This window comes from Sciurus carolinensis, chromosome 11 (assembly GCF_902686445.1).
Source record: "Sciurus carolinensis chromosome 11, mSciCar1.2, whole genome shotgun sequence".
Classification (NCBI taxonomy): Eukaryota; Metazoa; Chordata; class Mammalia; order Rodentia; family Sciuridae; genus Sciurus; species Sciurus carolinensis.
Genome location: NC_062223.1, coordinates 116,577,288 through 116,601,677, shown reverse-complemented (window position 1 = coordinate 116,601,677; position 24,390 = coordinate 116,577,288). Strand labels below are relative to the sequence as shown.

Sequence of the window (24,390 nt, the reverse complement as noted above, 5' to 3'; positions counted from 1 at the left end):
CACACTGGCTCTCTTTATCTTATCTATCTCCACTTCTGCCTTTGTTGGCATGGGGGTGTACGACTTTTAAGTCCCTACTGCACCTCCAAACCTAGTGCCTAGATACAGTATCAGTCAGAAGAGCATTATAGCAGCTGCCTAATCCATCTTTCCCTGAGCCAAACTAGAAGAAGAAAGAGGAGAATAAGTGTATATCCAACCTTTCACTTGCTTTTTTGAATCATCACTCTCTCCTGATCTTTCACAAAGGGACATAAACCTGTACTGGAGAAATTGCTGAAGGAAAGAAAGAAGGCTGATGAGAAATACACTCTGATTACCTGAACCTTTGATTTTTAAATAACTATTCTTGGGTAAATCTGAGTGAGAATTTCAGATTAATGAAGGTCATAAATTGGTGCTCCTTTTTTATGGTGAAAAGACTGTGAATGAGATTGTGAGGGAGATAGTGGTGAGAATAAATATGGTAACAGTAGCCTCCCTATCATGTTTGGATTTGCTTTATGCCTTGTACCTTATGAGTTATTTAAGAGATTTACAAGAGCATTTAGGCTGGTTCAGGATATCATTCTTAGGATGTTTTGGGGTTACCACTGTTGTGTGGAGTGACCTGTATTTGGGCAACTGATGATAGCCTCTTTTATTTCCAATAGAAGTCCTCTTGCACAATGAATTCGAGTTAATGGTTTTGCTTAGTTAATTAGGGGAAAAACTGATAAAGCATGGAAATCAGAAGTGTGCGTTCATGCACTAATGTTTTAAAATTGTTTGTTTTAGAATATTTCCAACATAAACAAAAGTAGATAGAATAGTATAGTGATTCCTCATGGACCCATTCATTGACTTATCACCCAACTTAACCAGCTCTCATTTTATGGCCAGTCTTTCATTTATGCCTTTTCCCACTTCCCCTTTTTTCCCAGATTTTGAAGCACATTGTTTGATTAAATCCATACATATTTTGGCTTGTATCTGTAAGTAGATGAGGATTCTTTTTCAAAGAAACATAACCATAGTATGATTATTTACCTAAAACAATTAACAAGAATTTCTTAATATCATTAAATATCAAATCAGTGTTAAAATCTCCTTGATTGCCTCACATATTATTTTAAATTACATACCTGTTTGAATTATCATGTAAACAAATTTCATACATTATAGTTGATCCAGATCTTTTATGTTTGAAAAGTATTTTTTATTCTACAGGTTTCCCCTCCCATCTTTTTCCTTGCAAGCTAAGAAACATTGGCTAATATTTGTTGTAGGGCTAAGACCTTTCCTTTTTATGTCCTGATTAGAGTTCTTTTGTCTTGTTTACATTAAACATCCAAAATTTACTATAATTTCCAGTTTTAAAGAAAAATAGTAATTTAACAGCACTTGTGATGTGATGAGAGCACAGAATCCCTCTTGATTTTTCTGATCCTCTCCCCCAGTCTTTTACACCTGTCTCATCCACATCTAATTTGACTTTAACAAATCTTTTTAAGTATTCAACTTAGTTTTCATAGAAACCTCTGCTTTTTCCTCCCTAATTCTTCATCAGTTTGTGACATTTGATTGAATTCATAACTTTAACAAGAAGAACAGATGATACAAATGCATTTGGAAAAAGCCCATTAATTACTGATATGCATACATATAACAATAGAAGTTTCCAGGAGTCAGACAGTAGTTAGAGTTGTTAATTGAGGCCAGTTTCTGTATGTGTGTGTGTGTTTGGTGCTGGGGATTGAACCCAGGACCTTGTGCGTGCTGGGTAAGCATTCTACCACTGAGTTATATCCCTAACTCTGACAATTTGTGTGTTGTGGGCATCATTTGTTTTACAGAGAGAAAAGGAAGTATTAATTATATTTGCAGGTTGGCCAAGTTGATGTAGGTTAAGAGAGTTGCGGCATTAATTTAAAATTATAAACAAGCTAAAACAGTTAGAAATTTGAGGACAAACTATTTTATAGAATCTTTTATTTATAATATATACTTCAGGGTGGTATTTTTGACCACTTATGTTAGAGTTTGCATGAATTGAACTGAATTTGATAATTCTTTTAGCTTAAAAGGTTTATATCTGTTCACTGCCAATGTAGTGTTCCATGGAACAAGTTGACATTTTCATGTAGTAAGTTGTTTTCTCTTTCTGGCAGAAGAAATCTTGGTTCATATGCCATGAGAAACAGAATTGTTTTTATTGTGGAAGGCAGGAGAAGAGCTGTGTGTTTCTTATTAGGATTAGTTGGGCACCTGCAGGATTTCTTACTTCTGTCTTTCTGCTTCCTGCCTCCTGTTGTCCTTTCCTTCTGTCAAAATGTTCTAATGTTGCATAAGCAATGTTCTGACAATAGATAAGTTTTTTTAGTAGCTCATTTTTTTTTAAACCCTCAAAATAATGTTTTTAGTGATTGTATGTTCTTGGCTTACTTTCCATTTCTACATCAACAGAGATATTGTGATTCTAGTCAAATGGGGTAGTTGTATTCTGCCAGTGGTCTTTGTGTCCAAGTCAGCTGCAGAAACACCATTTTTACATATTATACCTAAGTAGCGCCTATGTATAGTTTTGGAAGGTAACTAAATGTTGGAAAGGCATGGGATCTTTTAAAAGGATTTTCCAGTCCTCAGGAATAAAATAACTTGTTTGAAGCAGGTTATTCATTGGTCGCTGACATATACACAAGAGGAGCTAGTGATTTCAGTCCATGGGCTCTTCTGATCTCATTTTCCTCCTTCCTTTTGAGTCAGCAGCTGCATCCAGTGCCCTGCTCTAATTGAGCTCGTAGTAAAAGGAGCACTGTTACACTGAATCACATCATTAATAATCATCTTATCAATACTTGTTGAAGTTGTAGGCAAAGAATCCATTTTGGAGTCATATTGAATTTTGAAAACCACCTTTCAGTTGTGTTACCTAAACTCCTCTTCCTTTGCTTATGCCAGTATCAATGTTTTCTGCTTTTTCATCCCTTTGGAAGAACTTTTTGGCCTACCAGCATTGCCTGAGACAATCTGTAGTAATGCACTGAGCCCTGGGGGAAGTCAGAGGATGTGTTTCCAATTCGATTTTAGTAGCTAGTAGTTGACTTTGGGCACATCACTTAATCTCATGGAACTTCCAGTTTCTTTTTTACTTATTTTTTTTTCCAACAGCTTTATTGAGGTACAGTTCTTATACAATACATTTTACCCAATTTAATTTTTTTTTGTGTACTGAAAGAATTTTACAGCCATCTCCACAACAAATTTTCTAACATTTTTGTTCAACTTAAATGAAATTTTGTATTCATTAGTGATCACTGCTCATTTCTGAAATCTCTGTTCCCAGCCCTTGTAACCACTAATCAATCTCTATAGATTGGCCAGCTCTGAACATCTTATGTAAATAGAAGCATGCAATATGTGATTTTTTTGTATATGACTTCTTTCACTTAGCGTAATTTCTTCAAGATTCATCCATCTGCATATGTTGGAATTTCTTTTTATGGTTAATATTCTTTTTTTTTTTTTTTTTTTTGCTGTGCTGGGGATTTGAACCCAGGGCCTTATACATGCGAGGCAAGCACTCGACCAACTGAGCTATATCCCCAACCCTGGTTAATATTCTGTTGTATGACTGTAGTACATTTTGTTTATCCTTGCATGAATCAGTGTATACTTGTACTGTTTTCACCTTGTGGCTATTGTGAATAATGCTTTTATGAACATTCACATGCAAACTTTTGTGGGTTGTGTGTTTTCCTTTTTGGGGGGAGTATATAACTGTGAGTGGAGTTGCTTGGTTATATGTAATTTCATGTTTAACTTTTTTTTTTTTTTTTTTTTTTTTTGGGTGCTGGGGATCGAACCCAGGGCCTTGTGCTTACAAGGCAAGCACTCTACCAACTGAGCTATCTCCCCAGCCCCATGTTTAACTTTTTGAGGAACTGTCAAAGTGCTTTCCAAAGTGGCTGCCCCATTTTTACATTTTCACCAGCAATGTATGTAGTATCTCCACATGCAAAACTTAACTTTCTCTTTTGTTTTAGTCATTTAGTGGATGTGAAGTGGTATCATTTCCCTAATGGATAATTGAGCATCTTTTCATATGTTAACTGACCATTTGTGTATCTCCTTTGGAAAATTGTCTTTTTTTTTTTTTTTTTTTTTTTTTAGTTTTGTACCTGGGATTAAACCCAGGGGCACTTAACCACTGAGCCACATCCCCAGCACTTTTTATATTTCATTTGGAGACAGGGTCTTGCTAAGTTGCTTAGGACCTTCCTAAGTTGCTGAGACTGAGTTTGAATTTGAGATCCTCCTGCCTCAGCCTCCTGAGACGCTGGGTTGCCATGCCCAGCTAAAAATGTCTGTTTCTGTTCTTTGTCCATTTAAACATTTTTTTTAAAAATATTTTTTTAGATGTTGATAGACCTTTATTTTATTCTTTTTTTTTTTTTTAATGTGCTGAGAATCAAACCCAGCACCTCACACATGCTAGGCAAGTGCTGTACCACTGAGCCACAACCCCAGCTCAGGTTATCTTTTTATTGTTGAGTTGTAAGAGTTCTTTTATGTTCTGAACACAAATTCCTTATCAGACATATGATTTACAAATATTTTCTCCCATTCAGTGGATTATCTTTTTACTTTCTTGGTAGTTTTGTTTGTAGAATAAAAGTTTTTAATTTTGATTTTCTAGTTTTTTAATTTATATAGTTATTCTAACTCTGAAGTTACGTCTTCTACTTGATTATGTGCTTATTCTGTATGTATGACCTATTTTCACCTAACTCTTTCTCAGGACACTTTCTAACCTCAAAATTGTTAAAAACATCCATCTCTATCTGTCGAATACTGTGTCTTATAAAATGATCAAACTTTATAAAATATGTAACAAAGAAAGTGTTAATATTTTGTAGATTTTCCTGTTTATGTTAATATTTTGTTTTTTGTTTAAAAAGGATCATGCCACATATCCAGTTTGCTGCTTTTTTCATTCAATCAAGTATCCCCAACATTCTTTTATTTTTGCTGCAGTCCCAATCATTTTAATGGCTGTAGAATATTTCATTTTATAAATATATTGTGATTTATTTAACTAGCACCCTATTGATAGATTTTAGGGCTTTTCCCAGCTTTTATTATCTTATACATCCATTAACGTTCCTGAACATTTATATTTGTATACTCATGCTAGTATTTCTTTTCTGTGTGATTTATTTGGTATTGCACTATTTACTATTCATATGATTCTTTTTTAAATTTCTCTACATATTTTTAGTTGTTGATGGATCTTTATTTTACTTATTTATTTATTTATTTATATGTGATGCTGAGAATTGAACTCAGTGCCTCGCACTTGCTAGGCAAGTACTCCACTACTGAGCCATCGTAGTACATGAGCCTCTCATATGATTCTTAAATCTCAGGCTTATTTATTTAAATTTTTTAAAATGCAAGAGCTTTATTAAGTCTGACCTAGAGTTAACTAACCTGAAGTTATGTATTCTCTCCCTTCCTCTCTCTCTCTATGGTTCTGGGGAGTGAACTCAGAGGTGCTCTACCACTAAGCTACATTCCCAGCCCTTTTAAATTTTTTAAATTATCTTTTTTTTTTTAATTTTTTTTTTTGAGGCAGTGTCTTGCTAAGTTGTCCCTGCTGGCCTTGAACTTGTAATCATCCTACCTCAACCTCCTTAGGAGCTGTGATTATAGGTATGCATGCAAGTGCCCAATTTTTCCCCCCCAGAATTGTTTGGAATATTATAGATCCTTTTTATTATTTCAGAATCATATTATCAATGTCTGCAAAAACAGTCTACTTGAAATTTGGCTGGGTGTGTATTAAATTTGTAGATCAAACTGAGGTAACTGACATTGTAACAACATCGAGTCCTCTTATTCATGCACATGGAGTATTCCTTTTTTTCTTCTTTAGTTTCTTTCAGCAATGTTTTGTAGGTTTGAGAAACCAAGAAGATAGTCCCTACTCTTTGTACTATGCCACAGTACCCAACCATGTGTTCTTTTTTACCATAATACTTAAAATGTTAGGATCTATGTTTGAAGTTAGATTCTTCATTTTCTCAGTAATTATGCAGAAAAATTCACTAGAAGTGGAGTGCCTAGGTCAGAGTATGAGTGCTTAAAATTTTGAAGATGTTGCCAAATTGAGCATTCAAGTAAGACCATGCTAATTTGCTCAGTTTAAGAGTGTATGATGATGCCAGGCTTGGTGCTGTGCACCTGTAATGCCAGCGATTTGGGAGGCTGAGGTGGGAGGATCAGAAGTTTGTGTCAGTCTTAGCAATTTAGTGAGGCCCTAAGCAACTTAGTGAGACCATGTCTCAAAATAAGAAAATTAAAAAGGGCTGGGGATGTGGCTCAGTGCTCCTGGGTTCAACCCCCAGTACCAAAAAAAAAAAAAAAAAAAAATTAATTAATTAAAAACAATGCTTTTTCTGTTATCTTTAACCCAGTCAACTAGTTTCTTTGGGATGTCTGTCAAGTGAAAATAAAAAAAAAAGTAATTTTATTTTTTATTCGTCCATATTTATTAGTGCAAGAGCATCACTTAATTTGTCTGTTGGTTATTCATATTTTTTTTCTTGGAATTATTTGCATCCTTTGTCTACTTTTCCATTGGGCTTTGGCCTTTTCTCATTAATTGTAATAACTTTGTGAATATTAGGGAGATTAGTTACCTTTTCAAATAGATTGTGGGTTGAGGGTGTAGGTCAGTGGTAGAGCACTTGCTCAAGGTCCCCAGAACTTCCCTCCTATCCATAAAAATAAAAAAAAGTAACAGATGTTTTTTGGTACTTTTATTTTGACTTTGTGTATGTGCATATATAAAATGTAAACATTTTTATGTTTTTAATCAGATTTTTCATTTTTCTTTTTCTTGATGGCTTCTCTGTTTCTTATTCCAATCTTATAAAAATATTTACCCATGTTTTCTTCAAATACTTTTATGGTTTTGTTTTTAAATTTAAATATTTGCTTCATGTGAAGTGAATTTTAGTATAAACCAAATAAAGTAAGGATTAGTTATAGAATTTGTTGGAGTTGTAAGTTTAGATTTATTTTTGTGATTATTAATGGCTTTCTTCCTCCCATTTGACTTCTCTCCAAGATGGCAAAGGATTGTCTTATTTTTTTCTTTTTCTTGTTTTCAGTGTCTAGCACAGTGCTTCGCCTCATAAGAGGCCCTCCATTTATTTTTCTCCAGGTGACTAACTAGCTTGCCCTGACACAATTTATTGAATAATTCATCTTTTCCTCTTGACTAAAAAAGCTACTTTTTTATTATGATTATAGCTTTAAAATATATTTGGAAGACCAGTCTTAAACACTTATAAATACTTTGCATCACAATTTGACAAGCACTGCAATTTCCCATAGTAAAACTTTTTGCTATTACATAGGGAACACTTAACTCATTAAACATTTAATTCATTCTGAGAGTCAGCCTATACAGTAGAAATGATTTGGGGAGGGGTGTAACTTGCTGAAGAGTCCTTTCTAACATTTTTAGTTTTGGCTTGACTTCTTAGGTTTGACTTCTTAATTGTCTTTTTTATAACTATCATTTTATAATTTTGGGAATTTGTAGTAGAATAATAATTTCTCACAGTCTTTTAATATAGGAGAGAGAGAGAGTGAGACAGAGAGAGAGAGAGAGAAAGAGAAAGGTGCCAGAAAAGCATCAGCATAATTGTGTTGGCACCCATTTGTTGTCATGGCAGATAGTTAAAAAGATATTACTTGAGAGTGTTACACAGAATTCAGTTTAGAGACCTTGATTTCCTGTCTTGTGCATGATAGGGAATTGGGTCAGTTCATTGGAGAAGACTGGTGAAGTTCAGGTGACATAGCTGAAGAATTACTTTCTTTATCTTTGCATCTTTTTCTCTGTGAAACATTAGAAATCGTTAAATTTGGAAATACAGCATTCTCTTGAATTTTCTGTAATGTCTTTTTCATGGAGGAACCAACTTCAGGGTTTGTGTTAGAGTTTAATAAAGTCTGGGGAAAAGAGCTAATGAAAAGGGACTTGCCTGTTGTGATAAAATCCTTATTTTCTTTTTGATTGGCACGTTATTCCAGAATGTTTCCATGAAATTTCATTAATTTTAAATAAGTACAAATTGGCAAGGGTATTTTTGCATGATTACCACTTTAAAAAACAGACTTTCCTCTAATAAACCTAACCATGGTTTTAGAATTTTTATTTATTTATTTTTAAATGGGTCTCACTATGTTGCCCAGGCTAGTCTTGAACTCCTGGATAAGTAGCTGGGACTATAGGTGTTGCACCACCACACCAGGCTCAATTTTAGAATTATTAAGGAGAAAAATAACTTGAATAGGTTTGTTTATGACCCTTAGTTTCTATCCCTGGAATTAAGTGCCACTGAAAATAACTCTGAAACAAAGGGTTTTTTATGTGGCAGGACTTGTTGACTTACATGAATTCTTCTCTTTGCATGTTTTCTGTGGGTAGAAAATGGCCTTACTTTTCTTTCGGTTGCATTTTTAATTTTTCTCAATTCCAGTCTTGAGAGAGATTTTTTGTCAGTTAACTGTCCCAGCACACCAATAAACAACTTGTTGATAGATAATATCTCATGTTGATTTGTTACTCTTGAGATTTACTCTGCTAGCAAAACACCTGTCTGTATTTATATGGTTGATGTCTGTGTTTGACTGAAGATTTTTCCAAAGAAAGCAAATAGCTTTTGGAAAAAGAGAAAAGGGGAAGGACTCTGTCAGCAAATTTCTATATGCTTTCATGGAAGAGATTTCCCAATTAGAAAGCTTTTCAGGCTTAACCTCCTTACCCTAAAGTAACCCAGCATTTCATTATGTATTCCATTGAGGTTTTGGAGCACTGCACCAGAAAATGAGGACCAAGGTTGACTGAAAGGAATATTCACAGGATGAAACTCATAGTCAACAAAGTGGTGCTTCATAGGCTAGGTCCAAAAATAACCTGCTTACCATCGGGGAGTAAGAATGGAGGTAGCGTTGGCTGCTGTTTTGAGCAGTGTTCCAAGTTTGGGTATGTCACTTTAGTATGATTAAAGTCATGTTTAAGGCAATATCATTTAAATTTGGGTTTTGAAAAATGTTGCCTTGATAAGTTTTCTTTACCCCTGTGCAAGAGTTTTTCTGTAAGCTTTGGAAGAAATATTTTTCTGCCAGATTGGAGGAAATTCTTTTTTTCCCGTAGTATGCCTTATAGTCATCTAATCCTTAAATTCAAATTAGTGATTTGCTTGGCTTCTGTGGTACCTCTTGAATCATTAAGAGGCAGAATTCAGAATTTGGTTCAGAATATTTAAGATAGAATAAGCACTGGAATGGATGCCCACCATGTCCCTGAAGGTAGGGAATGTTACTCTTCACAGGGCTCTTCTAAGGCTTAGAGGAGAGCCCTAAAACAGTAAGTTTTAAGAGTTATAAATAACATTGGATGTGGAAGTGCTTAGCACATAGACACATAATTAGCAAGTCAGGAAGTTTGACTAGAAGGAATAAATTAACTCTAGTCACTTGATGTAATGAGATCATGGAAGAGAACATAGTTTGTTTCAGGTGGTTATAATTGTGAAGTTGAAGCTGGTCCAGGAAATGAGTTGTCAGATAATGTTGGCATCCTCATTAATGGTTCAACTTACTTAGGAGGCTTACAGTTGTATGAAGAGATGATTTTCCTACCCCATTTAGGGAACTAGGGGTTCAAAAATTTAAAAGCGACAGAAGAGTGAGATACAATGAGAATTATCCTGCCCATATACCTTATAGCCATCCAAGGTGCCCTTCTCATTGGCACTTGGTATTACCAATGTCTAATATGTTCTGAGATATTTGATACCTGTATAGGTAATATATGCACCTGTTATTCTACTCCCTCTTTAAAAATTGTAAAAATTTTACATACTAGTCTGCATCTTACTTTTTTTTCACTTTTGTATCCTGAGAATTATTACATATAAGTATATAAAGAGCTTTCTTTCTTGTTCTTTCTTGTGATCCTGTGGGGGTAGAACCCATGACCTTGTGAATGCTAGGTAAGCACTCTACCACTGAGATATATCTCTACCCCTTTTTATTTTATTTTGAGACAGGGTCTTGCTAAGTTGTCCATCCTCTTCCTCAGCCTCCTGAGTAGCTGGGATTACAGGTGTGATGTCACCATGAAAGAGTATTTTTTTTTTTTAAATATTGTTAGGGTTTTATATTTACAAATATTGTCACAATAGAAACTTGTTATAATTAAACTCAATCTATATATCATGTTCACAGATGTTTTATTTGAGCCTTCCTTTGATTCTGTAAGGTAAGTACATTTTATTTTAATTTGTTTTTATTTTTGTGGTACTAGGAATTGAACCCAGGGCCTTGTGCATGTGTGCTGGGCAAATGTTCCACTACTGTACACTTGACCTCATCTAGGACAGCAAATTTTCTTTCTTTTTTTTTTTGGTGGTGGTGCTGGGGCTCCAACCAGGGCCTTGAGCATGCTAAGCACATGCTCTACCACTGACTTACATTTCCATCCTTAGCATAGCATTTTATTTCAGAAGGAAGTATATCCCCTTTAGAACTAGTTTACTGCAGACATAGAAGGAAGGACAGAAGACTCCTATTTGAGTATCTTTCCATTTTACCTAAAACAGAAATAACAATTGTGGTTCTCTAAGGGATGTGGGGGTGGGAGAATAAGATGAAATATTTCTGGGTGGGGCAAGCTTGAAAGAGAGAGGGATGCACCGTTCTAGAAACCAGGGTCCTGTTTGCCAGGAGTGAGAAGAGCTGGACATCAGCCTGTGACAGGGACATAAAGGTATTTAGGCACTGGCAGAAACTCATGGTTTGATTGCCATCTTGTAGTATGGTAAGCCAGACATGGTGGTTTTTGAGAAACTGGGATTGTCAGAGCTCCCTAGGAAAGACGGGGGGCCAAACAGCATTGCAGATATAAGGGAATGTTTTTAGCTTGAAACCATAAAACAGGAATTTATATAACAGTGAAAACAAACGATTTTTTTAGAAACCCCAAACGTCAGGGAGGATGACAGCATGTTAATGGCAAGGAGATGACTGAAATGTCAAGTTCATTTTGGCCTCAAAGTTGAGGATTAGGTTGCGGTAGTGGCACATGCCTGTGATTCCCCCCAGTAACCCCAGGTGCTAGGTAGGCTGAGATAGGAGGATTGCAAAGCCAAGGCCAGCCAGGGGGACTTAGCTAGACTGTCTCAAAATAAAAAATAAAAAGGACTGGGGAAATAGCTCAGTGGTAGGTAAAGTATCCCTGGGTTCAGTCCTCAATACTGCAAAGAAAAGAACAAAAATACCACAAATATTGGGAGACAACCTTGGTAACTCCATACATAAAGGAGGTAAGTAACTTCAGAATTGGATATGGAGAGATGAAGATAAGTGAAGCTGATTCCTGCTCTTATTATATAGTTAATATTATTTGGAAACCAGAGTGTAGGTCTAGTTATCAACTTTCTCACTTAATTAGCATATGCAGGGTACCTATTACATTCTGTTTACTTGATATAATTCTTGCTAACCCCTCAACAACTTTGCAGAGTAAGTGTTGTATCTAGTTTCCATTGAGGAAACTAAGGTTTAATTAGGTAACTTGTCTAAAGTTTTATGCCTTATAAGTATAGAGCTGAGTTGTATAAGTAGGTCTGTGTGATTACGAGACTCTTGTTATTTTCATGGTACCAGATGTTAGGCCCCAAAATTGAACAGTCTAATTCTAATTTCAGCTGTACATAATCAGAATCTTATCACTGTCATTAAAAATGTGTTAATATATCCAGAGAGCTTGCCTGTTAAAGATGATTTGGGCTGAAAGAGTAGAGGGAATGCTAAGGAAAATGACCAACAGAGATGCTAAAAGCTGGCCAAATGCATTCTGAATAAGCATATAATTTAAAAGGAAATAATGCACTTGCTATGCTTATGTAGTTTTAAGCTAATTTTTCCAGCACCTCCTTCCCTCATTAGATTTCATTTCCTAAAGTCTTTCAATATAGAGGTTATATGGCTGTACTGAACACCAGAGCTGGTGATGGCCAGTTCCTGGAGCTTTTTTGAGTTGAGAGTCGTTGTCTGGAGGATCTGTGTGTACTGGGATGTACCGTAATCAGGAATTCTCCCATTCTGAAGTTTGAGGAGATAGGAATCTCTTTGACTTAACAAATTTTGACTTAAAAATTTTAGGTCCAAATAGATTTTATTACCCTCATTCTTTTAGCATTATCCTACAAAATGTTCATGTCTACTTTTTGGATAATACCTTGATGTACTTTACAATAACCATTGTAAGGGAGTGTTAATATGGGAGGTTGACATTTTGGTGAAATAATCATTTGGAAACTCTGATTCAGCATTAGTCACTGACTTTTCTGCTAGGTTATATTTTCTTGTCTCTTGCCTTAATTGTAGTGAGTCTAAGTCATATGATTATACAACTACCAAAAAGAGTGACCTTACTGATAAATACATTTCCCTATAGGAAGAATATTCATATGTATTAGCTCCCCTTTGGTATTGGTCCTTTGGAGAAATGTAAGCATAGTTTCCAGGTTATGCCCATTAATATTACAAAGTAGAATACCATCTCAGGAAAAATGGCCATTTACACTTAAATATTCTTTAAAAATTATTGGTGTTATGTGCTTTCTGGACATAATCATTTTAGTACTTAATGGGGTAAGTTTTGTATTTCTTTTGGCCAACTTTTAACACCATGGATGGTTTGGTTTCATTCTGTTTTACCCATTTTCTTACCATTCCACATTTCCTCACTGCCTCATGAAATTGCCATGTTTAATCTTCCCTTAAAAAATCTTTGTTGGTTACTGGCTGGTAATCTCAGCTACTTGGGAGACTGAGACATGAGGATCACATGATGAAGACCATCCTGGATAATTTAGTGAGACCTTGCCTCAAAATAAAAAATATAAAGGACTGAGGATGTAGCACAGTGATGGAGCACCCCAGGGTTCAATCCTATAGAACAAAACAAAACAAAACAAAACAAAAAACCCCTCAGGATTGGGGGATGTGGCTCAGTGGTAGAATGCTTGCCTAGCCTACTTGATGCCATGGGTTTGATCCTCTGTACTGCACAAACAAAATCTCTTATCTAGAATGTCTAATTTCCCCCTCCCTTTCTTTCCTTTCTTCTAATTCTTTGATTTCACCAATTTTGGAGTGTCACTGTGTTCTAGTCTCTGCACCAGACATTAGGAAAGAGTCAACAGAGAGGCATGCATGGTCTAGAGCTTCTGGTCTGTCCTAGTGTTCCTTATTCCTGTCCTGCCCTGCCTTCAAGTTTCACTTAGGTCTGGTCTTTACATGTTCTCTTTAACTTTTCAAATTCCATGGGATTTTGTTCTTCTAACAATTTTTTCCAGATAGTTCTCTTTGACTTCTTTAGCTCTTGCTGGCCCATCTCCACCATGAGCTACACTGCTTAATATCTGATTCACACAGCTTAATGCTTTTTGATAAAATATCTCATACTGTGGACTAATTGTTTGAATATTTTACCAGCGAAATCATAAGTTTTTAAAGGGCAGAGATCGTCATTATTTCTTGTCCTCCATTATACTGAACCCAAGTAAATGGGTAATGAAAAGTGTTTGAGTTTTTCTGTTCTGCTGAATGTTGTAGCTATCAGCTCTTGAGGCTTTGAAGTAGTGATGAGATTATATCTGCCTTTTAAAAATGTCTTAGGATTTGCAGGTATAGCTTAATGATAGAGCATGTGCTTTTTTTTTTTTTTTCAAACTCTTTCCATGTTTTTTTATTGGTGCATTATAGTTACACATAATGATGGGATTTCTTGTTACGTATTCATACATACACACAATATAACAATATAATTTGGCCTAGATCACTCCCCAGCACTTTCCCCCAGAGCATATGCTTTGCATGCTGGAGGCTGAGTTCAGTAACCAGCACCCTGTGCCCCAGGTTCCTTCTTGTTATTTGCCTCCCAATTGCTTCTCTTAATTTATGTTAAAAATATGGATTTGTTGTCTGCATTCATATAATATTGTAGTGAAGGTGTTGTATTTGAGGTGATCACTGCATAGTTTCTCATCTAGTTCCCCATGTGACTAAAGCTGCGGATTTCACGATTAAGGAGCAGAGATAAGCTAATAATGTTGATCCCATAGTTAGCATCATGTTGGAATTTTTTTTGGTTTAAATGCCCTTCACTATGTCTCGGTTCATAAGGTCTTAAAACTTACTTAAAATGAGAAGCTGACAATGTAATAACTTAAAATTGAAAACCGAACTCTTCAGAAAGATTAATAGAAATGGAAAATAATTTTTAATGGACCAGTATTGTTTACATTAATATGATGTTAGAAATGTAAACTCTTTCTGAGTAGTAAGTGAATATGGCAACTTAAATGTTAGGAAAGGAAACTGATTGAAGTAAATATTATTCTGCATGTGCTGAAAGCTCTAAGGTGATAACCAACTTCAGTGTTGAAAATTAGGAGGAATATTTTCTTTATTAAGGAGAGTAGAGGGCACCAAAGAAGGGAAATATTGTTCTGACTATACCTGAAAATTAAGGGAAGTGTATGTAATTGAAGGGGTAAAATATCATGGAAGGGAAAAAGAAAACATTTTCTCCTTGAAATAATCCTACATCATGTTTTGAACAAACCAATTTCTATAAAATTTTATGATAATTGGGGAAATTTGAACATTCACTAGATATCTAACATTAAGAATCATTATTTTAGTTTGGGTAATAGTATTTGGTCATATTGAAAAGACATAGTACTTATATTTTAGAAATTTATACTGAAAACAACATGACATCTGAGCTCTGCTGGGGAAAGGAAGTGGTCAGGAATATATATAGGAGTGGCTGGGCATTTATTTATAATTGAGCTGGCTGATTGGCACAGGAGACTCTTTTATATTATTTCTTTCTACTTCATTTTGAAAATTCCCATAACAAAAGCAAAACAAAACAAAAATAAACCTACCAAATCCCCCACATCCAACAACTTACGTAACAGTATTGTCAAACATATCTGTCATCCCATCTAACTCCAGATAGACTGAGTAAAGCCATAGATTCTTGCCGATATTTCAAATTGAATATGGTTCGGATTTCTGTCCCCTTAAATTTCAATCCATTGAAATGCAGCATCAGTGAGACAGCAAGCCCTGAGTTTTCCCAACAGAGTGCAAGTTATAGCAGGGTACAAGTCAGATTACCCACCTGTGTTTAAGGCTCTTCCTTCTTGGTAGGTGAAGATATAAGGTTTAAAAAACAGAACGTATTTAGGGAATAGGAAAATATTTTAAAATTAAATACAGTATTTCATAGTACTGGCTAAACACTAGAAATTCAGAGAAAGAAAAAAACATTTTGGTTAGGAATAGACAAATACTTTTATTAGGCCAGTGGTCTTTGAGATCAGCTTTAAATAAAGTGTAGGTGTTAGATTGCGGACAGTAGGATGAGGACAGCCCTACAGGGAGGGAAAATACTTTGGGAGAGAATAATGAATTTAGATTGGTGAATGGAAGATAGTTTGCATAGACGGGATGGGGTCAGTTCACAAAGGACATGAAATTTTTATCGGAGGCATATGGACTTCATCTTACAGGACATAGTGAGCCATTTTATGGGATATGGAGAGCCATTTTTGACTCTTAAGATACTGTTTATTAATTTTGTTATACTATAGTGTATTCTTAGTTTTTGCACGGAGACTTTCACTTGACTGTGTAGGCTTTAATTTTTTTTTTAAAGATATCCACCTATTTATTTATTTACTTATTTAATGTGATGCTGAGAATCGAACCCAGTGCCTCGCACATTCGTGGCAAGCACTCTACCACTGAGCCAGGACCTCAGCCCCTTCTTTTTACAATAAACTGTTCTTTAGTGTCCCCAAAGGATTTTTCAGGAACCAGAATTAGTATTTCTGCCTTTTTTTTTTTTTTTTTAAAGTTTTTTTGAGGGAGTCTGAGGCACTCAAAGTTAATGAACTTAATTCTGTGAAGTATGATTGAGTTAGAGGCAGTTCTGTGTTCAGATCAAAATTCTTGGGTCCTCAGTTCCTTTATTTTATTTATATTAAAGATAATTGTTTTCCATGTTACTGGCTTTTTAATTTGAGATGTTATGTGTTACATATATGTAATGTTGGCCTTACATATTTTCTGCTTTTTCATACCCCACCTTCTTTCTGGGAATATATATTTTTCTTTGTCCTTGTTATGTGTGTGATTCTACAGCTTTTTTTTTTTTTTTTTTTTTTTTTTTTTTTTAAGCAGGCCAGGACTAACACTTCCTTAATCCCATCCTGTCAGCTTTTTGAGTGGTAGTTGTTTTCATGCTGCTGACAAATCTGCCCATTGTCATGTTATGCTCTCAGCTCATGCTTCTAATTGCTACCACTGTGTATTTATTCTACCTCCTCCCAACCCCCAATTTGTAAAATGGGATGGTTATCCCAGTGTTTTCTGAGATTCTTTTGACTTTCAAAAGATTTGCAAACGTCTAATGAAGGGTACTGCAAACATCTTAGATAACATGATAATTTTATAGATTTCCCCCCCAATACCATTTTAATATTCTTTTCCCTTTTCCCCCTGCTGAAACTGGGGGTTGAACCTAGGGGTGCTGTACCACTGATCTAGATCCCCAGCCCTTTTTATTTTGAAACAGAGTCTCACTTGACCTGAGACTTGGCTTTGAATTTTGAATTTGAATTCTTCTGCCTGGCCTCCTAAGTAGCTAGGATTACAGGTGTATGCCACAGCACCTGCGCATTTTAATATTCTTAACTTGATTGGTACAGCTTATATTTAGTAAAACCATTTTAAATATTCAATTTGAATTTTGACCAATGTACATACCTATTTATTCTCCACACAATCAAGATATAGGACAATTCTCATCCCCAGAAGTTCTCTAGTGCTCTTGCATTCATTCCCACTCCTCCACTCACAGAAAACTGTTCATTTGCTATCATCATAGGTTAGTTTTGCCTTTTCTGGAATTTCATCTAAGTGGCCTCATCGAGGATGTATTCTTTTTTTTCCCCTTGGGTACCAGGGAGTAAACTCAGGGCCACTCTTCCACTGAGCCACATCCCCAGCCCTTTTTAAAATTTTACTTAGAGACAGGTTCTCACTGAGTTGCTTAGTGCCTTGCTTTTGCTGAGGCTGACTTGAATTCTCAATCCTCCTATCTCAACCTCCCCAGCCAGTGGGATTACAGGTGTGCACCATGCGCCCAGCGGATGTTTTCTTCTTTAATCAGCATCCTGTGTTTAATATTTATTCATTGTCTGTATCAGAGTTTGCTACTTGTTATTGCTGAGTAGTGTTACACTGTATAGATGCAATAGGATTTGGTTATCCCTTTACCTACTGAAAAACATTGGGATTGTTTCCAATTCTGAGCTGTTACGAATAAAGCACCTGTGACATTTATGTACAGCCTTGCATGGAGGCATGTTTTCATTTCTTTTAGCTTATGTTTTCATTTCACTTAGGTAGATACCTTAGAGTGAAATGAGTGGGTCATGATTAGTAGATTTAACTTTTTAAGAAACTGCCAAATAGTCTTCCAAAGTAACTGTACCATTTTACCTTTTCTGCAGCAGTGTATGAGATACAAGATGTCCACTTGCATGAAATCCTTACCAGTGCTAGTGTGTCTTTTAATTTACATTCTAGTAGTATAGTAATTATGTAGTGGTTATCTCATGGTTTTAATTTATGGTTTCCCTAATAGCTAATGATATTGAACATCTTTTTGTATACTTATGTGCCACCTGAATATCATCTTTAGTGAAGTATTTGTTCAAATCTTTTGCCCAGTTAATTTTTTTATTTTTTATTTTTTCAAACTTTATCCAGCTTTATTAAAGATACTTTTCATAAACAATCATGGTATTTCAGGCAGGACATGGACAATTGTTAACAGTATACAACAACTTTCAAACTCCCTTCTTCAATGGACTACCAAAATCAGAAAGCCACTATAAAACCCAATGGAATCTTCATTTGATGCTCTGAATAGGGAAAGTTTAGAGTGAGGGTTACATTTCACATTTAGCATGTTGTTAACAACTTTTCACAAGCCGACCCTGACTTTTAGGAAATGAAATGAAAATGGCAAAAATTATTAATCTGAAGATCCACAATCTAGAAAAGGAACCGTTGCTCTTCTGAGGGACAATATTTCAATGATGTCACTGGGAAGTCCAGATTGCCGACACACTGGTAAAACCAATTGTTGGGAGACAGGTCCCAACAGGTCTGAGTTTAGGGGAGTTAAGTCTATGCCGATGGCAGAGAGGGAGAGGAGGACATAAGATGAATTTGAGTTTTTCCATACCACAAGGCGTTTGTGCCAAGGTGACTATGTGTGCCAACATCAGGGAATTCCTCCTCTTGGGAGCCAAGAGGAAGTCTCTCAAAACTAGCAGGGGAAGGTGTTTTCCCCCACAGCAATCCAGCTTTGGAGACATTCTACTAGTGACGTATGCTCCTTCCCCTGAAAACGATAATGAAGTATTCTGTGTGCTAACAACATAGCTTTAAAAAAAAAAAAAGAAAAAAAAAAGTAAAACAAAATTCTGCATTTTTATAAAACTTGATAAAAAATATTATTTCAAACTGTACAGTCACCAGAAGTACATAGTTATCAAAAATGCACACACTTCACTTGGCATCTCCCGCACCTTCAGCTTTCTGTGCCTGGTCTGTTTTGGCATCTCTATTTTCTGCAGGGTTATTCCCATCCTTGCCAGCCCCTTTTCCCTTTTTCCCTTTGGGTACCTTCTCTCCCTTCTTTGCAGGGGCCTTTTTAGGCTTGGGCTCTGGCTTTGGAGCAGCAGGTTTAGCAGACAACCTTGCTGATCTTCTCTGTGGTTCGCCCTTCACCTTGGCTTTATCTCCTTTAGCATCCCCTTCAGCCTTTCTCTTGGGCATGGTGGCGACAGTGGTGGGATGCAGGCGCTGGATGCGGGGATGCAGGGGCCCATGGCTTTGGTCGGTCCGGGGGTCGTTCTCGTCTCTTCTTCAGACTGCTCCCCAGTTTATTTTATTTTATTTTATTTTTTTGTGATACTGGCGATTTGAACCCAGGGCCTTGTGCTTGCAAGGCAAGCACTCGACCCACTGAGCTATATCCCCAGCCCTTTTGTGTATTTTTTATTGATGCATTATTGTGTTCCTAGTGGTGGGATTTGTTGTTACATATTTGTATGTGCACAGACTAAATATAATTTGGCCAATCATTCCCCACTACTTACCCATTTTATTAATTGATTTATTGACTCTTGTGTTGGAGATTGAACTCAGGACCTCACATATGCTAGGCATATATATACTTTACTACTGAATTCATCCCTAGGCCATTTAAAAAGATTGTATTGTTATTGTTGAGTTTTGAGAATTCTTTAAATATTTTCTATAGAAGTTCTTTATCATATAAATGCTTTACAAATATTTTCTTTCATTTTATGACTTATCTTTGTATTCTTAAAAATAGTGTCTTGTAGTGTGTGTATTGCTCAGGATTGAACCAAGGGCCTTGCACATGCTAGGCAAGCACTGTACTGCTGAGACACATCTCTAACCTTCAAAAGTGTCCCTTCCTTTTTTTTTTTTTTCTTTTTGGTACTAGTGCTTGAACCTAGGGGTGCTTAACCACTGAGCCATATCCCCATCTCTTTTTATACTTTTATTTTGAGACAGGGTCTCACTAACTTGCTTAGGGCCTCCCTATGTTGCTGAGGCTGACTTTGAACTTGATGTCCTCCTGCCTCAACTTCCCAAACTGCTGGGATTATAGGCATGCACCACTGTGCCTGGCAATAGTGTCCTTTGATGAACAATTTTTATATGTTGAATTCCAACTCATTCATTTGTCCTCTTAAGAATTGTGCCTACTGTACCTAAGAAACCATCTTTTAGCTCTTTTTTCATGTACCTGGGACAGCTGCAATATGTTTTTAGTAATCATTAGATTTTAATAATACTTGACAAAAATATTTATGTGAGGTGACATCCACCACATTTAACTGTGGTTTGATAGAAGAAGCATATATTCTAGAGAAGACCAGACTCTTTGGTGTTAGACGCCAGGAAACTTAGATTGATAGGAGTAAAAAGATAAAAAAAATTTCTCTCAGGGAGCAATTTTTTGTTTTGTTTTGTTTTGTTTTTTTTTTGGGTGCTGGGGATCGAACCCAGGGCCTTGTGCTTACAAGGTAAGCACTCTACCGTCTGAGTTATCTCCCCAGCCCCACAGGGAGCAATTTTTGAAGATGATTTTAAAAATTGAAGATCTTGGGATTGGAGTTATGGCTCAGCGGTAGAGTGCTCGCCTAGTGTGAGGCACTGGGTTCCATCCTTAGCATCAATAAAAATAAACAAATAAAAATAAATAAATAAAAATAAAGGTGGGCTGGGGATATAATTCAGTTTGTAGAGTGCTTTCCTCACAAGCACAAGGCCCTGGGTTCAATCCCCAGCACCACACACACATACACAAAAAAAAAAAAAAAAAAAAAAAAAGGTGACCACCTACAACTAAAAAAAAAATTAGAAAAAAATTGAAGATCTTGAAGAAAGTTACAAAATTTGCATGAAATTATGTATCATATAACAGCCAAATCAATTCATTAAACATTTGCATATAGAGTACTTTGCCCTATGACACATGCAAGCTTCTGTGTTCTCCAGTGATATATATATTATGATGTTTAAATTTGCTTTCATGGATTATTTTCAAAATTCAGTGGGTTGTTTGATATTCTTTAAAAAAATCTAGTTCCTTTATTAATATATTATTTAGTGATTATTTGAACTTTTTTTTACTATTTTATTTTTAAATTTTTTTAAAAATTATTTTTGTAGTTGTAGATGGACAGCATTGCCCTTATTTTATTTATTTTTATGTGGTGCTAAGGATTGAACCCAGTGCCTCACACGTGCTAGGCAAGTGCTCTGCCACTGAGCTAGAGCCCCAGCCCCTTATTTTACTATTTTAAATTTATTTATTTATTTTTGCAGTTCTGGGGATCAAACCCAGGGTCTCACACATGCTTGATGATTACTCTATCACTGAGCTACATCCCTAGCTGTATTTTACTATTTTAAAAACAGTTCATAATTAAAATAAAAAATTCAGCCTTCACTCTTCCTTTTTTTTTAATTAATTTTTTTGTATTGGGGATTGAACCCAGGATCTTGTGCATGTTAGGAAAATGCTCTACTACTGAGTTATATGCCCTTACCTTTTAAAATTTTGTTTTGAAACAGGGTCTTGATAAGTTACCCAGGTTGGCCTCGAACTTGTGATTCTTCTGCCTCAGTTTCCCAAGTTACGTCATTCACTTTGATTACAGGAGTATGCCACTGTGTTGTCCTAACATAATTTTTAGCAATTAAAAGTCAAAAGCAGGTGTGGTGGGGCATGCTTGTAATCCTAGCAACTTGGGAGGCTGAGGCAGGAGGAGTTTGAGGCCAGCCTCAGCAACTCAGGGAGAGCCTGTCTTATAATAAAAAGTACATTATTTATCTTTAAGTTTGTTTCAAGAGAATGTTTCAAGAGACTCAATTTGTAAGCTATTTAGTTAACTAAGTGCTTTGTTCTGGAAAGAACTTAAGTGCAACTTTTGTTTTAAAGTACCTTTAAAAAATAAAGGAGCTATAACAATTGACAAATCAAGTTCTGGGTAGCAGTGGATAATTATAAAGGGTGATAAGATAACATGCTGAATTGTAATTCTTGTTTGTGACTGTGTTTATCAGTAGTGGAAAAGAACTGTGATCTTTGGTTAGTTACTGAACTGCCACTAGAGGTAAAATGTCTTGGAGTAGATGAACAGGAAGAATGCTAAGCCAGTATTTATTGCCCAAGATTGCTTTGCATTAGCAATCTCAAAGAAAAAGGATGTAAGAATGGGAGGAATAAGTAGTATGCTATTTTTATTTACAGTAGCTTGAGAGATAATTAGTAAGGTATAGGGTTATAGGTTTTTTTCCCTTTGGTAATGAAGTATCTTATAAATTTGATAATATAAACACTAAATTATTATATTTGGTGCTGGGAATTGAATCTAGGGCCTTATACATGCAGAGTACACACCCTACCACTGAGCTACTCTCCCAGTCCTAAATTATTATTTAAAGATAAATATTCTTGATAGTTACTGACATACTACAGTCGTGAGCAAGTTAGAATCAGCATAGTAGTGATCCCAATGTTAAAAATGGTGAAGGATTTTGACCTTAGTTTAATCTGCCATTCTCCTGACCTCTCTATGAATTGTTAAAGCTGGGCTCCTATGGCACACCTTTCCTACATCTTTCTGATACTCATACTCATTAGCACATGATAAAAGTTATCAGTGTACCTGAAGAGCTAATTTTTTTCTGATTGAATATGAGATGTGGAGTGTGCAATTTGTAATCAGTGGTATGACATTACAAAGTTTCTCTTTTAAGATGAGACATTTTAAGAAACTTTATTAATTTATGAATAGTTATGAGAAGTTAAAATCTGGGTATACTCTCCTCCTGAAAATTTTTTTTAACTCACATCTTTCTTGGTAAATTGGGCCAGAGGGATTGTTTACTTTCTGAAAAAGTGAAACTAGGTCATTTTGGTTACAAGTATCCCAGCAGCTGACTTTAGGTTGATCAGGGGAGGTTATCATTCTTAGTGGTTCTGAGTATAGATGCTCTAGAAATCAAGATAGTACACATGACTGTTAACCTGTAATGGTGAGAGTTGTAATGTATCTTTTTCCCCTTCTTGGGGGAATTCCAAGTTCACTAATTTATGATTTCAGTGTTTGAATCTTCTGAGACATGGGTACTGATCATATTAGCTTAAACTTGTTTGAACTGACAGTTGTAGGGAGAGGGAAAGGTGTTTAATTTTAACAACTTGGAGTTTTTATTTCAGTTTAATGGATTTTGGTCTAATTTATGAGACTAATTAGTATCAGGCATATCTACATGTGATGCATTCTGTTAAATAAAAGGAGCCTAAAACCCCTCTAAATTGTCATGTAATTCATTTTAACAGCTTAAAATTTCTAAGTATAACATTATAGGAAACCCATAAAGTTACTGTCTAGTTCATCTAGAAGAAAATTTAACTATCTGAGTTCAGCAATAAACTTGAACCACAGTGTATAACCTTTAAAAAAAATCCTGTTGTACATGTTCTTGGTCACTTACTTCTAGTAGTTTCCAAACTGGTTTCAGGAATTAAATTAGTAGCTGAGTAACTTATGCAAGATTTTTCTGTGTGTGTATGAACCAGTTTTCTGGGAAAACCCTTCCATTGGTAGTCTTCTTGAGGGTATACTGTTTTTTTCACACAGTGATTTAGGGACTGAAGCCTGCATTTAGTTAGAGGTGATAAATGGTTCAAAATAATTTTTTTTTTCCAGTTTAGTGACTGAAAAATGATTCAGAATCGAAGCGAATTTTAGGTTGCTATATTTCCTTGTAGTTACTTTTAAACAGTTGCTATCTGTTATTATTAGGCATATTTTGAACATATGGACACCAGTTTAGGCCAATATTTTGTGTTATGTTGTTAAATAGCTTGACTAGTTTAGTCAGTTCACTTTTGAACTGAAACTTGCTTTTATCAGAGGACAATTGAAAATTGAATATGATGGCCCATTTGGAGAAGACAGACCCTTGACATGTTTTTACTTTAAGAATTCTTAGGGAAATTTTGATAACAATATATTTTCCAAATGTCATAATATTTTGGGGTTAAGAAATTGTCAGGGGAATATCAGGAAGCTTGTGGTTCATACTGAAAATATTATTCTACTGAAATATTAACCTATTTTTGTTTTACTAAAAACATAATATTTCACTGTGTTTATATATGTGTATATACATATAATATGACTCTCAGTATTTTCTTTTATACTTAAAGGTAAGTAAAAAAAAATGTTTATTGTAAGATGTCCAATTTTTAAAAACACCTGAAAGTCCTAACGGTTTCCAGTTTTACTCTGCAGAGGTAACTTGTTAACCATTTGGTATGTGTTCTTCCATACCTTTTTTCTGTGCACAAAAATATTTTTAGATAGATATTGGGGGTTGTACTTTGTCCTAATGAAGGTTTTGAAACTCAGCCTTTTTGCATGTGAATATAGAAAATCTACCCATTTCCCCTCTTCCATTTTTCTTTTAGTTTTTTAAAAGATCGTTTTCTTGTCTGGGCATGGTGTTACTCACTTAAAATCCCATTGGCTCAGGAGGCTGAGGCAGGAGGATCATGAGTTCAAAGCCAGTCTCAGCAGCTTAGGGTGGCCCTCTAAGCAATTTAGCGAGACCCTA

General features: G+C 35.5%; 2 protein-coding genes across 7 annotated transcripts in view; one reads left to right on the top strand and one right to left on the bottom strand.

Moving 5' to 3' along the window:
• Sik3 (SIK family kinase 3) overlaps nt 1-24,390 on the top strand; it is a 242,324-nt gene that overhangs the window by 11,697 nt on the left and 206,237 nt on the right. The gene's annotated exons all lie outside the window — the stretch shown is intronic.
• LOC124960191 (non-histone chromosomal protein HMG-17-like) lies at nt 18,730-18,999 on the bottom strand. The gene has a single exon (XM_047518812.1). The coding sequence runs from the start codon at nt 18,997-18,999 to the stop codon at nt 18,730-18,732; it is 270 nt and encodes an 89-aa protein (XP_047374768.1).